The 15,753-nt window shown below is 43.6% G+C and overlaps 1 protein-coding gene across 4 annotated transcripts in view; it reads left to right on the top strand.

Annotated features, from left to right (window-relative positions):
• Positions 1-15,753, top strand: part of LOC119436817 (AP2-associated protein kinase 1-like) — a 120,323-nt gene that overhangs the window by 82,656 nt on the left and 21,914 nt on the right. For all 4 annotated transcript variants that reach the window (XM_049660000.1, XM_049659998.1, XM_049659999.1 and 1 more), the window contains 3 exons: positions 1,640-1,836; positions 6,096-6,185; positions 11,193-11,270. In XM_049660000.1, coding sequence (XP_049515957.1) covers positions 1,640-1,836; positions 6,096-6,185; positions 11,193-11,270 — 365 coding nt within the window. The remainder of the gene's footprint in view (positions 1-1,639; positions 1,837-6,095; positions 6,186-11,192; positions 11,271-15,753) is intronic.

The raw sequence follows: 15,753 nt of genomic DNA, 5'->3' as shown, positions 1-15,753 counted from the left end.
AACAAAAAGTGGTGCTGCCAGCGCGTTGAAAAAAAATTTTTTTTTTGGCAACATCAACTGGAAAAGAAGAGTGTCGGCTTGGCGGGCTAGGCCAGCTGCAGCAAGCGGCGGGATCTGGTTTGAATGAAGGGAGGTGGGAAAGGTCACGCCCGTGCCGGCAAGATATCCAGGTCAAGGGATGCAGGCCCGCCTCGCACACGCACGCACGCACGCACACGTGCGCTTGCTCTCGCTTCGCAGTCGCCGTGAATTCGAGCGCACCAAGCGCAACGCTGCCGCTTCGCATTCCGTCGCGACGGAGAAAGTGCTTCCGGTTGCTGCTCGCGCAAAAATGATAAAATTTGGCGCAAAATCTCTAGGTTGTCGGCGGGGAAAATTCGTTATTTCGAGGGGGTCTCCTGCTGCCACTTTCTTACGTAGAGGTTTCAAATACATGTGCTTCTATGGAGTAACGGCGGGGAATAGAAAAACTTCGTTATATCCAGGAATTCGTTATAAGCAGGTTTAACTGTAGCAGGCATCAAGCTGCGACAACAGCAGGCAGGCGCACTGCATAAAACAAGATATGTGAAATTTGCAGTGTGTACGGATGTGTGTTGGTGCGTGTTAGTGCTATTTTTTTGTTTTCTGCTGTAATCCTAACTAATTTGTTAGTGCCACCCGTGCTATCATTTCAGTGTCATAAGCACTGTAATAGAAAAGGCACCTTTATATTGCCTGGTCACGTCGGTAAAATTTGATGTATTCAAAAGTGAACGCATTCCGAAGCTAAGTAATATGTACTATTATTCTTTTGAAATTCTGATACATATTAAAAGAAAGTGTAATATATAAAATATGACTGTGCGGCCAAGGCATCAAGTTCATTTAGTTCAACTCTAAGGAGGCCATCGTAGAAATACCAAAGCTTCTGGTCACTGACTAAGTCAAAAGTTAATTGACGCTTTGGAACCTGTATGGGTTCCTTGTTGAAAAGCCAGTAGACACAAGGTCGTCATCAGTTTAAATACACAGCACATGACAATGCCTGGGAATAAACTTAGGGCATGGTGCCATCTGTCCGGTTCATGGAAATAGGTATCAACTGAATCAGTAGAAATGTGAGTAATAACCTCTCCGTCAAGTTTCTTTCTTTGGTAATCATTGTCATCACATGCTTGCCTGTCAGGAGAGGGAATACCTAGCTTGGTATGTGTGAGAATGGGCACTGACTTCTAGTGGCACTGAGCTGAGAGGGACTACCCAGTTCCTCAGCCATGGAGAAACTAGGATGGAGCATCAATTGACAATTTTGAAGCTAACTCCTAAATGTTCCAAAGGTTCGTGAGCCCTCATTACATTCGAGACAAGCAGCAACTTTCAGCTGCCTCACATGATGGCTTTTGGTCGCGCTAAAAACTAATCTGCCATAGGTGCGCTGAAAGCACTTCACTTCCTGCATTTCATGGATCATCAAGCCTTAGCTTCGTAATAGTAGTGAGCTAAACCACTTTTAAAAGAATGTGATATAGATCTTTTACTCTTTCTTTTGTTGCTTGCTGTTAAGTGTTTTTTGCTTCTTAAGAGAAATGTTTTTAGCTTGGATGCCACCCTAGCACCTGGCCTGATATGGCCCTAATTGCTTCCATGGGGAATTCAGGCCGTTTGTTCAGGAAACATCTCAGTTCCTGGCACCTTTTGAAGTCTCACTGGGCCGTGCTTCATCCCCACATGAGGGCAATCCCCACTGGAATCCGTTTGCTGAGCCTGCGTCTACCTCTGCAGTGGATCCTACAGATCCCGAAGACCACTTCTTTGGCCAGGAGTTTGATAAGATACGCCGCGGCTCGCAGAGCAGTGAGTCTGTCCTGTATTCTCTGTTTCTCTAGGTGCATCTCGTAGTGCAAGAATAGTAGCAAACCTAAAGCTATTGGCACTATTATGGCATTGTAACCTCCTGCTCAGATTTGCATTAGATATACATATGGGTCACAGTTGTCATCCCCATCGCAAGGTAAATTTGTTGTGCAGAAAAATACGGGTTACAATACTGCTGAAGCCCGTTTGCAACTCGTCCTTGCTGTTTAGTGAATTCAGTCTTTCACTACAGCAACTCACACAGGCTTACCTTTGGTAAGTAAAACCTTGTTAATTCGGATTTCACGGGAGCGAAAAAATGCCCGAATTAACCGAATGTCGAATTATCGAGAGTATCGGGAAAACAATAAACAAATGCTTACTATGTCGATCAATACGCTCTTATTAAGTGAATGAATGACCAAATCCTTTTCTATTTTGCACAAAAGCTGCAATTCTCGTCATCTCATGACTGATTAGCGCTCGCAGCGGCAAAGGCCTCACGACTTCCTTCACAGTGTGGCCGCTGCATGCGTCTTCTGCTGAGACACGCTTTTTACTGCCACACGCACATCCCAATTATTTTTTCGCCAGGTCGCCACCCATCGCAATGTATATGGTGCTCTTCATCCTCGACAGCTTTGTACTGAGTAAAAATGAAACTTCTGTTTGCCACAACCGTGGCCACTGTCGATGCGATCATGGATCATGGCGACCTTGTGGTTTTGAAGGGGCGCGGCCGATGTGTGCACTGAGTCAAAACAAACTACTCTTTGCTCATAGGCGTATCTACCGGGGGGGCAGGGGGGGCACTTGCCCCCCCACTGTCAAAAGTGTGGGGGCAAAGTATGCCATTTGCCCCCCCACTTTCGAAAGCGGGAACTTTCGGCTACACACTGGAACGTCGAACAAAACAACAGCTGAAGCTAAATTTTATTTCTTAATAGAGTCACCACGTTAATAATGCTTTTCTTTACTACTGATCCCCGGGTTGGGCAGCGAGTATTGTGCCTCCTCGTGACGCGCTGTAGCGGGCGACGCGCGAGATCCGCCATACACGCTTGCATTGCGCAGAAGTCCCGGTGCTGGACAGTTCGCGCGCAGTTGCAAATTACCGCCTAACCATACTTGAAAAAACAAAACAATAGGCTTGATATATTTAAACTTCGGGCGAGGGGAGAGGTCCGGATTTTAATCAGCCGCGCCCAATGATGGGTGTGCCTTACTGCATGAAATGGTTGGACTATCAAATGCTGGAACTATTGAATCTCTGCCCAGAGATAGTCTACGTAGCGTTGCAGTATAAATATATATCTTATCACCATAAAAAATCTAATCAGTCCACTTACAGGTCTAACTACCGAATGTCTTTGTGTTATCACGACTTATCGTATATTAATTAATAAATAATTAATTAATTACTCATTTATTCACGATACGTCAAAGGTCCCAGAACGGGACATTACATGAGGGGTGGGCACGTAGAAAAATGGCGGGACAGGTTAGGTGGCGTGATTTGAAAGATGGTCTTCAATAGCAGCTTTGAAACGGGAAATGTCGGTGATGAGGGCAATGTTAGAAGGAAGGGTATTCCATTCTCGGGCTGTGTGCAGAAAAAAAGAACGCTGATACGAGGTGGAATGGGCGCGAGGTAGATACACAGCATTGGGATGCGTATGGCGGGAGGAACGATGCGCTGGAATGATGATTTGGTTACCTGTGGCCAGCGAATGAAAGAACCCAAAAATAAAAAAGACGAGCACTTTTGCGGCGGGAGGTGAGCGAGGGGAGACACAACCGGGATTTTAAGGCTGAGACACTTGTATTATAGGAGCAGTCAGAAAGAATGAATCCGGCAGCACGGTTCTGAACCGATTCAAGGGAATTAATCATATTAACCTGGTGGTTGTCATAGATAGCACTGGCATATTATAGTTTAGAACGGATTAGGGTTTTATATGCAAGTTTACTTATTCATGATACCTCAAAGGTCCCAGAACGGGACATTACATCAGGGTCTGCGAGGTGGTATGTTCGTGAAAGTGACCTCGGTCGAACGTGCAGAGCCATTTCAGTGCCAATAGAACACTTAACTGAATTTTTTTCCAAAGGCCTGTGTCACTTCTGCTTTTATCGATTTCATTTTCAGGCCGTTTATGAATAAGGGCTACCCTACTACTTGTTTGCCGGCAGGAGCAACAACAGAAGATATTTTATATTTTGAAGAAATGAAGACCACCTTATTGTGACGTGTTCCGAAAATTTTAACTGTGGTGGTTGCTTACGTACTCGAAAAACCACTACTGAATACTCGCTTTCCCCCAGTTTTTATGCTTTATACACCGCATTTAGTTGTTGATCCCGGTATCCTCAGTAAACTATGCGGGGCACGGTGTTAATATTTATTCGAAGTACGAAACAATATCCTGAGTGACGAGCGATAAATGTTTTTTTCTGTGTAGGTTCACTGCAAGCCTTTGTAGAAAGCTACATATTGAAGTGTTCCAGGGTGCCATACCGCCGCTTTCCCCTACTCCTAAAACAATTGCATGAGATATGGACTTGAAATTCAATGAAAATAGGAAGAATTTTAAGCGCAATGCGTTGCGAAAATCTCACTTTCCTGCTTTAAATGCAAGTGTGGCAGATAATTACTAAACCATTGTTTTCCCATTCGTTCCCGTGCACCATACGAGATGCGTATAGGTTGCTTCTCCGGTGTCCTCGGCGAGCTAAACAAGGCATCTTGTTTATATCTGGGGATAATTAAATTTTGTGACGAAGTAAGATGTGTATATGAATTACTGTTTTTTTTTTTTGAATTTCCAGCAAGTGCTTCAAAGCATTAAACGGGGACAAGGTTTAAAACGGAACACTAATATACGGGTAACTTTTCAAAGTATGCGATGTAATTACAGAAAACTGAAACATTTAGTGCAACTGTTCGAAAAAAACAAAACAAAAAAAAAACAGCTTCACTAAAAATCGGGTTGTGATTCACCAACTTCGCACACCTCTGCCGTCTTTTTCTTTTTACTATTGAGAGTAATTCATGTTGACTGTACTTCGTTCTGTATAACCTCGACAGTAATATTACCTTAACTAGCGATACATTTATGCTGTAGACTTAAACACCAAGTAAAATTCTTTGTTTAATCAGTAAAATTGACTGCAACCAATGTGCATTTTTTTGTGAGCTGCACTGCTGCTACTGGGTTGGATCAAGGACCTCTGGACACTCAATGTCATTTGTCCCTGCATCACATATAGATTTTATAGCGACAAGAAATAAATGCAAATTCAAATAATTTTTCGGGCCTTGATGGTTCACCATGTGTTATTGAGAAATAGGTCTATTGTTACGAATAAAAATAAATACTTGACAGATGCATTTCAAGGCTTTTTCACTTATTAAGATAGTAATTATATATATATATATATATATATATATATACTACTAGATCGTCGACTTCCTCTTTCACACTTCACCGTGCCGGCACCGATAATCTCCAGTGCAATATATATATATATATATATATGGAGAGAGAGAGAGTTAGATCTGCGGTTTGCCCCCCCCCCCTAACTCGAGAAATAGTTGGTACGCCTCTGTCTTTGCTGCAACCGTTGCGGACGAAACCACGGCCACTATCGACGCGATCATGAATGGCGACTACACAATCATGAATGCACGTGGTCAACGCGGTGCTATGCGCAGCGGTAAATGCAAGAATAAAGACTTTAAAGGCACAAATAGGCACGAGGCGTTCTGGGGTTGCTGTCATCCCCGTATGATTTCCACTGATGACTATGGCAATGCAAACGCCGCCGCTTCGTTTCGGTCGATGCTAACGCCATTTCTGCTCTATTGTGTCGCACATTTGCAGTGCTCCGCGCTTGCTGAGCTCCGGGAGTTGTCCGAATTAACCGATATGCGGCCAAATACGTCCGGATTAATGAGTTTCATTGCATTAAATAATGCATACACCGGCTGTGACCAAAGGACGTGTCAGAATTATCCGATTTTCCGAATTAGCGAGGGTCGAATGAATGAGGTTTTACTCTAGCCCAGTGGACTGCAGTTGCTGGGTATTTCTCCTGCGCAGAATTTTTAGGTGTTGCAATGCCAAAAAGCAGTTCAAACTGGAAGAAAGTTCCGTTTTTATTCGGTGTGCTTGCTATAACTTGGCTGAACAAATTTTATTGTCCCTGCAATGAAACTTGCAGAATTCACGAAAGGCATGCACTGTTTCTTTCTCTAGGCATATCGAACGTGAAGAGTCGTGAGAGTCTAGTCATGAGCAGCGGCGACCTAGTGGATCCCTTTGGGGCTGCACCTTTCAACCGTTCAGGTGAGGAATCTTGCTTTTTATTGACCTTTAACGGGTCACTTACACTGCCTCTTTTTCAAGCTTGTGGGAAAGTCGTGTGTTCGTTATGCTGTTCTTGTTAGCTGCATTATGGTTTGCAAATGTGTGGTCTCTGTGGTGTTTATTCTTCTCTACTTTTCTTTCATTTTCGTTAGTTTTAATATTTTGTTCATTCATGTACCAGACGCGCTGCCTCTTCTTAAGACGGCTCAAGCACTTGACAACTTGAGGTGTGGCAGTATATTGGCAGCACACTGCATGTTCTGTTGTTTTCTAGAGCTACTGGAATTAACAGGTTAGCACTTAGCATTCATCAACCAAGTTGAAACCTCTTGCTACACCAAATGTGTTGGGTTGTGCTTAGACGCACAGTTATTACCTGAGTATCTGTCAAAGCGTCCAGAAGTGGGATTAGGGCTATGATGAGAATTTAGGAAATTATTTTAAATATTAAAGTATAAAATCTTTAGCAATGCAATATTTGCAATTAAGTAACATTTTGTGAATTACCTTCCAATATTTAGTGTTTGTAGAGCAGCTTGTTAAGCATTTATTGAATGCACTGTTGCATTCTGATTTTGTGAAAAATAAGCTCATGCACACTTACTTAAGTTGAGCTGCTGTGATCTCCATACACTTTTGTGTCTCCGCAGGTTTTTCAATATTGTAATGAATCGTTCTTGTCTGTTCATGCATACAGTCTCATCACTGCTATTGTCACCATGTCTCAGCCCATCTTAAGGCTCCCATTTATGCTTGGTGAAAGCACACAAGCAGTTGGGTGAACTCAGTTTTCTCAAAGCAGCAGCAGTGTCCACAGCATGTTTGCCTTGAGCTAATTTAAGGTTTTATTTGCTTTGTCATGTTAAGCTTTCTCTACTCTTTATTGCTTTGTCATGGGCACTGATTATGTAACAAAAATGTTGTGTGTGTTCAATGGTACTTACAGCAGTGCACAGGAAAAAAAAAAATGTTAGCTCTCCCCTTAGAGACACTGGAAGAAACACTGAAAACATTGGATGCAACTTTCGGCAGCAGAAAGCAAGAGTTCCTCGTAATACTTGACTGTCAATGTTAGCTTACTTGACTGTTAGTGTTACCTTTAATTACGTGGGCACTTGATTATTCATAAGAGCCTATGTTAACAAGCCAGCAATAATTACGATAAACTGGATTTCGGCAAGAAAACTTCCAAGGCTGCAGAATTTATAAATTGTGTTAGCAGAAGAGAGTGAAAGAATACGTACTGTCGAGATGGACTTGCACAAGGCTCACCCAGTGAGCATTGGTCAGGAAAAGGGCTCTGTGCGCTCCTTCATTCTGTAGCACGCAATAGGCTCTATGGCTGGTTTTGTCTCGTCTTCGAGAGGGCGCAGAGAAGACTCCAACTGAAGATACATCACAGTATCACAGTCGCGATGGCAAAGGCCAATCAGGCATGAGCAACCGCTGTGCTAGGCTAACCAGGTAGCGGTCCATCAAGCTCGAGAAATCGTGGAAGCAAAGGTCCCTTGTCCACCTTGTAGTGGGCCTGTGGAGCATCTGCCATGGCAAGAAAGCACTTGGCAGTTCGGAGCTCAAGGGTGGAAGGGTCCCTGGAGGCAAAGAGACCAATGAGAGCGCTTCCCAGTGGCATGCACTTGCACATGTGACTTAACTCTGGGAGGGAGGAAGCATGGTTTACACAGGAAAGTAGCTGTGGCATTCCAGCCATGTCTGCCATGTTCCCACTAGGGCAATGATTCCTGGAAGGAACTGACTATAGTGAAGGGGCCCTTCACTATAGCCACAACACTTAAGTGACATGGGAACAGCAGCCGATGCAGAGCCTGTGTAATAGTAAATCTTTCCATCTGGTTTCATGGCGCTGCAGAAAAGCGTTGGGCTCGTGATTGTGGGGTTTTGGGTTTGAATCTCATGTCAATTTAAAAATTTTTTTTAACGTTGCTGCATTATTTTTTTCGTTTGATTCTGTCATACTTGTTCTTTTGTCCTATGCTTCACCACTACACCTGGCAGGGACTAATCCTGCAAAGCGTAGCGAAGCGACCCGTTGTGTAGCTCGGGATGAGGGCGGTGGGCGCTTTAGGTAGATTACACTTCAGCGGCTGCAGATCAATGATTAATGACGCATTACGTTGTTACTGTGCGTCCCAGTGAGACGGGCCCAACCACTGACTAGCGAAACTCTGTGCACATAACGTGTGATGGAATAAAAAGGGGCCCTCTCATCGTAGTGAGTGCCTTCCTGGAAATCGAGCTTGGCAAATGGCCATCATCATGTGCGAGCTGGGTATGAGGCACAGGAAGGCACCTCGATTCCCACAGTACAATATAAAGAAGGGAAGCATGCAAGAAACACTAAATAGAAGCATAGTTTTCAAGTGATCAACTTCTATGTAGTGCTGTGGCATAAGCAAGTGGCATCCTGGGCTGGTTACTTCAAAATATGGCACCAAACCTAATGGAAAATTGAAAGTGAGGGAGCGAACAACAAAATTATTTACAAAAAATACATGAAGAAATGATACAGCAAAAGTGAAACACTGATCAGGGAAGTGAATGGAAACTTGGTGCTGGGAAGTATCAAAGATATATGTATCTTATATATTCTTTGGGTATCTATCTTATATCTGTATCATGATATGTCTAGGGAGACCTGTATCAGTACCTATATTTTGGATACATGAAACAATGTATTGTGTGTCTGACACACGATACACGGTTGACAACTGTGTATCTTAAGATACGAGGTACTGCTACCGCAACATCACCGTGTGAAACTATGAACGTTGGCTGAACTCCACTTCTCAAGCTGATACTGCTGCCACTAAGCCACCTGAATAAAACTAAAGGCAGCAAAATTCTTTTTATCTTTCCGCCTCCAGCGAGGGCAGGTGATGAGGTCATCGCATCCCTATTGATGGAGCAGAGTCACATGGTGGCGCTCGCGCCATCTCGACAAAAACAAGCGCGCAGTGTCTGCGCATAGCCGACCTTATGTTTTCTTGATTTTTTGTTTTTATGGACAAGCTAAAACTCCACAGCGGTATTTGCGCCATCGTGCAGAAGCTTATACTTCTTGACGTTTTTGTAATTAGATGGCGAGACCCGCTTGCTGGTTGGCAAGCAGAGCTGCGACTCCCATCAATTACAAAAGCGACGAGCAAAAACCGCTGAGAGGGCAGCATATAAAGAGCTTTCTTGTTAAGCAACTAAGGCAACCCCAATAAATAGTTTCGGAATGAAATTATTATACTTGGAGCAAGAAAGATGAAAGTTTTCAAGTGAAACAAGGCTGGTCGGAGTTAAGAAATTTCTAAGCAAACATCTTTGTGCATATGCATTTGCTGCTACATTATACAGGGTGTTTTTTTAGCTGCACCAAATTGTTTAAATTAGAAAAATATATATCTTGGTCATGTTATGTTTAGCATTCGAGTGTACGGATTGGTGGCCTCTAGATACAGAGCAATTTCCGCACTTACGTGCGTAATTAGTGAAGTTACGGTAATGAACTTTCTAATTATCAACAATAGGTGGCTACAGCAAATGAGTACTTTGGGGACCGTCCTCGACGCTACCTATCTCAATGAACAAATTTTGAATAGCGGAGTTCATGTGGGAGCTACGCGAATAATTAATTCCCATTGGCAGGCTCCTTGAAACCGAAACTGGCCACAAAAAGAGTGTGCGTCATCGATGTCCCCCCCCCTCCCCCCCCGCCTTTCGTCGGGTCTCCGCGGTCACCGCCGGTCCGGCCTCGCGAGCAGCTAGCGTTATCTCCTTGCTTTCTGCGGCGTTCGCAGTCAACGCTACAGACTGATATGACGCCGTGCCTGCAGTATCTAAAAGCCCAAGGAGCGTGGTTGGTGCTACAGCTCAATGTGGCGCCCGACGGAATGACTAAGTAAATTTGGCGGCCCGCCGGCATTGACGCGCTATTCCAACGCTGCAGACAGCAAGGAGATAACGCAAGCTGCTCGTGCGGCCGGACCAGCAATGACCTCAGAAACGTGACGAAAGGTTCGGGGGGGGGGAGTGACATTGACAACACAGACGTTTTTTTTGCAGCCAGTTTCGATTTCAAGGATCCTACCAAGGGGAACTAATTGTTCGCGCAGCTCCCACATGAACTCCGCTATTAAAAATTTCATCGTTGGAATAGGTAGTGTCAAGGACGGTCCCCAAAGTACTCATTTGCTGCAGCCACCTATTGTTGATAATTAGAAAGTTACCGTAACTTCGCTAATTACGCACGTAAGTGTGGAAATTGCTCTGTATCTGGAGGCCGCCAATCCGTACACTCCAGTGGTAAACATAACGTGACCAAGATTTCTATTTCTCCAATTTTAAAAATTTGGTGCAAGCTAAAAAAAACACCCTGTATAGATATGTAATAAGAAATTAGCGAATGTATCAAAGTATCTTAAGATACAAATGGAAGGTATCTTATCAGATACAATAATTGCAGTAATATCTTCTATCTGTATCTCAAATACTTATTGCCCTGTGGAGACTGGACTGTTTTGCTGCGGGGTTAAAAATCAGCGTCTGATTTTAGACACATTGCATTTTCTGCAGAAAAGAGGGGCCTGTTATGCAAAAAGATTTCATGGCCAAGCAGAAGCAGGGTGGGCATCATGTGATTGTGTGTTTGAGGAAAGACTTGCTACCTAATAATGGGGAAGATGCTGGCACTAGAGCCCAACCGTTCAGCCATTTGGGGAAACATAGAGCTCCTTTATGCAACTATATGCAGCTGTTTGTTAAAGTTGCTGATGCATTTACTTTTGCTTTTGAACAATTCTGCTGCATTGTAGTTGCATTGTATTTTGGTGTAAAGCAAGAGGAGAAAAAACACAAAGGAGAGTGGGTGGTGGGTGTGTTCAGAGTTAGCCAATTCTCCAGAAGGTGGTATAGTGTTCACCTTTCAAAGGAACCTGAAATTTAAGCTCACTCACCTGACATTGCAACTCTTTACTGCAGGTAAACCAGGGCGGGCAAGGAACTCCTCTGGAAAGACAGCATTGAATCCTTTGTCTGCTGCTTCATCCCAGGCTGGAGGTAATCCGTGGTCCTAATTTCTCCCATCACCAACACCACCATTGTTACTGCTGTCACTGCTGCAACTACCACTACCACCTCTTAGCATGGGTGCTGTTGCTTTGGTTGTTGGCAGTCGCATTTGCAATTGCTTGCATTGTTGGCACAAAAATAGTTGGAAAATATCTCAAGATAATATGGTTTTGAAAGTTACGCTTAAACAAATTGGTGTTTACAAGCCATTCAACCCAGGATTTAGCTTTAGCACAGTTTAATAGGTGTCAGCTTAGTCACATGTTGGTGTTCAGTTAAGAGATGTCAAGTTATTATTGTTTGCGTTCTATTTCTTTCTTTTTTTGAATTATTCTTCATACAAGGAAGTTGCCATTTGAAGCTGCCATGTAGTTAGTTACTTAGTTCTGTGTTATTGTGTAGTTATAGGATTATCAAAACTAGGTGTAATGTGTGTTGATGTGAATGTGCTCTGTTAACTGTACAGTTCCTCCTCAAATGAAGTATGGCTTGTACAGTGAAAAGAACTTATGGAGATTAAGGGCACAGGTTAATCGTCACTGTGTGTTGCCATTTCAGTGCCTTCTCTCCATAGGGTGAGAAAGCAATGGCGCCACTTGGCAAAATGGAATCTAAATTTCATGGAGGGAAATGTTTAATAAGTCAAACTGTGGTAGAAAGAATTCTCGTACACCTACTGTTGTAGAGCACTGTAGAAAGGATGCTGCTGACATGCTACCATGACATATGCCTTTAGTCTCGTGCCATGGTGTCTGGACGTGAATAACAGTAAGGCCGGTACACGATGGAACAGTTTGTTTCTGATCTGGTGAAAATTAAGTTTTTTAGGTTACTTGGTCCCCTCAATACCCAGAGTGAGTGTCTGGCAACCTATAACAGGGTATGCTTGCTTAAAACCGTATGTACTGTATTTACTCGCATAATGACCGCACTTTTTTTCCCGAAAAATATGCGCAAAGTTGGGGGTGCATTCATTATGCGGGGCAAAATTTTGAGCAATTTATTTTTCCACGGCCACCTCTAAAAAAAGTCACCGTTTCGCCCGCAAGGCGAACCATCGATTGCTATAGCAAATGTGTAGACAGCTATACGAACTAAGGATAGCACTTTTATCGACCGTTTAAACTTGCAAAGGTTTGCTAACTATGTTAATTAACAAGCATGGTGTTAGCGCACACAGGCAAACATGAATACATCACACTCGATGACCACGAACACTCATACGCTGGCGTTAGAAAGCGGGCAGCAGCAGCAAGCGAAGTGACCTTCGGGCTGTGTATCACTTGAACGCAAACTGAGCGACGAGAACGGAGCACATACAAAGGTATAAGCAGCCGTCGCACCTAGACGGCCTAGACTCAGCCCCCGACGCAGATCGCTTTACGATAGGGTGCGCGCAACTGCACAGTGCGCAGTTGCTGCTCTATCCCCCCTCTCTTTCCTCCCTTCAACGGCATGTGCGCAACGGAATACGGCGTGTTTCCTGCCCGCTTTCCTCCCTTGAACGCAGGAGATTTAGCTGCGATTGTCAGCGCCGACGGCAAAATAGCGCGTGGAGTGGCCATATAATTTCTATTGCAATAAAATGGTACGATTTGGTGTCCGATACGGCGTCTGATACAGTCGTACCCGCCAGCCGCCATTTCAGACCCCAAATCGTACCGTGTGTGTAGGCAGCAAGTTCAGGGTGCGATCATTATGCAACAAAAAGAAGAAAAAAAACACTTCTTGATTGGAAAAATTGGGGCTGCGTTCATTGCTCGAGTGTGTTCATTATGTGAGTAAATACGGTATATAATATTGTATTTTAGCCTTTGCTCAGCTGTCTCTACATTCGAGCCCACTTATATAAACATCATGGTCACGTAGGATGCATTCGTTATAGCTGACCATTCGTAATGAGTGGTAATGCAAGAATAAGCCAACAATATGGCAAAAGCACGTTGTTTCCCGAAGTAACCGGTAAACTTGCTTTGCTTCTTCAATGCCGACCCAACAATCGTGGTTTCCAGATTGTTCAAAGCAGACATCTGATCATCACTGAGAGCTTCCCTGCAGACCAGCTGTTTCAGCGGCACGATGTGCTTGACCGTGGTTGATCCGCTTACAGGTGGTTGTATTAGTTTCGTGGTTTCCTCACTTTTTCCATCCAATTCATTGCTGACAAAGCCTTGCACGTCACAGACGATGCCCTTATCCTTGTGTGACTCCGCGGCATCAGCTTTGTCAACCCCATCGACGAAGTTGTCACAACCGACATCAGCAGCACTTGATTGCGCTTTAACTGTGTGTTCTGCCGGAAATCCACAGGTGATTTGTCATTGCTTCCAAGTTACAGTTATAGACTCTCTGGCCCAGCACGAAAATCTAACCTTGCGAAAACAGTTTTTGATGCAATGCACAGTAACCTCTATTCAAGGAGCATGCTAAACAGTGGGCATGCAAGCAGTGTGGCGCTTTCTCGGGAGACTGAATGGTACTTCCGCGTTTGCTCTAAAGGAGTGCAGTGCCACGACATGTTCATTCTACATGAGACTCACTGCCATAGACTGCATGAAAATTTGAACATCGTGCTAGTATCTTTGTTATTAAAAACTGAACATTCGCTATAACTGGGATCGGTATAAGTGGGCTCGACTGTATTTCTTTTACATGTGGAATAACTTCATCTAGCATAAAACCACATGTCACAGCAGCCACGTGTTTGCCAGGTATCTCGACTCGCAGCAGGCATGGGGCGGCATGCATAGTACATAGATCTTTATAGTACTATCTTTAAGGCATGGTAGAGGTGGAGGCGTCAGTTATCTGAAGCTTTGACAATTTAAGAAAAGCATAAGGAGTACTCAAGAGCCACTTGAGCTTTGAATAGTACCCGTGATGTTATAGACGTCCACTTAAATTAAAATTGGTATTTATTATTGCCTCTCCTACGTACGTCCCTTGAAAGTCTAGAAGCAAGTTCTCATCAGTTAGCTCGTTTTTATAGTGTACATGTTGTACCACCCCCCTATTATATAGGCTTTGGATCACCATTTCTGTTGAGCTGGCACTACTCGTTTCTGGGACATGGAGACTTGGTTCAGAAAAGTTTGAAATATACCTGGTTTCTCTGCAGCTGGGCTGCGTAGGTAGCTTGGCCTAGGGTTGCAACTCAGTGTGCAACTTTGGCATGAACTTCTATTATACTAGTAACACTTCTTACATGCCAGTTAAGTTATCGTTATGCTCAGAATAATTTTTCTTTTTTTTTTTTTTGGTGCCCTCTTTGTTAAGCAGTGACCAGTGCTAGTGAAAGGTGCTGCATGCATTGAGCACCCACCAGCATGCATTGTGCTACAGCATGTTGATGTTCATGGCATGCCAAGCATTGAAAATGCACTGCTGTGTACCATGATTACATATTGCACTATGCGGGCACATTTACATTTATGAAGAAAGAAGCACCAGGAAGATAGCACTTTTCTTTCAAGGTCTATGGCTAACATTGATAGCTTACCACTTCCAGGTGGTGGTTGAGTCAAGCAATAGGCAGCGTTCATTACTTAAAATTACTTTTGGGGCCACTGATGTCTCGGCGTGCAGGTGTGATCACATGGCAGTTCTTGTATTTCGCATGCTACAAGTAAACCATGGAAGAAATAATTGTGCAGGACCTAGTGCTCTGAAAATGACTTAATAGGGTGTTTTAGGGTGAAATAATAGCTTTCCTGTTGGAACTTGGGTCCTTAATTAAAAAAGCTTGTTTAATTAATATCTTATAGTTAGCCAGATAATTAAAACAAAAAGTAATCCTGGTAGAAAAAGAAAACTCATGACCGATCACAGTTGGTCCCATAACTGCGTGTTGTCAGGTTTTCCCTTTTAACGGCTTGGCTAACTTTAGATGGGACATTCTGTATATTTCACGTGACCCTCTTTGTTGTATACAATATAAGAAAGCTTTGTTAGGAATAGTGCTTTCTGTGAACCTTCGCTCAATATGTATGACATCTACGAGAGGCAGTTAACAAGTTTTTGTAATCGTGCTGCCATACCTCAACAAACCGGGTGTTGAAAATTAAGCTTTACAGAGTTTTTAAAAATCGCCTGTGGCAGGTAGCATAATTCTTATCGTTGGGCTGCTAAGCCCGAGTTAGCGGGATCGAATCCCGGCCACAGGGGCCGCATTTCAATGGGGGCGAAATGCGAAAACACCCGTATACTTAGATTTAGGTGCACGTTAAAGAACCCCAGGTGGTCCAAATTTCCGGAGTCTCCCACTACGGCGTGCCTCATAATCAGATCGTAGTTTTGGCACGTAAAACCCCATAATTTATATTTTTTTTCATCGTTGAGCTGGGTTATTTGAAGAGCCGGACATTAGTAGCATGAGAAATCCAAGCACATATTCAACTAATTAACAAAAATTGACTAATGAACTTCTTAGGTAATTACTTTACAACACGTATGCAATTTACGAATTGTAGCT

The sequence above is a fragment of the Dermacentor silvarum genome, chromosome 1, assembly GCF_013339745.2.
Source record: "Dermacentor silvarum isolate Dsil-2018 chromosome 1, BIME_Dsil_1.4, whole genome shotgun sequence".
Classification (NCBI taxonomy): Eukaryota; Metazoa; Arthropoda; class Arachnida; order Ixodida; family Ixodidae; genus Dermacentor; species Dermacentor silvarum.
Note: the sequence above shows the minus strand (reverse complement) of the source record. Positions and strands in the feature narration are given on the sequence as shown.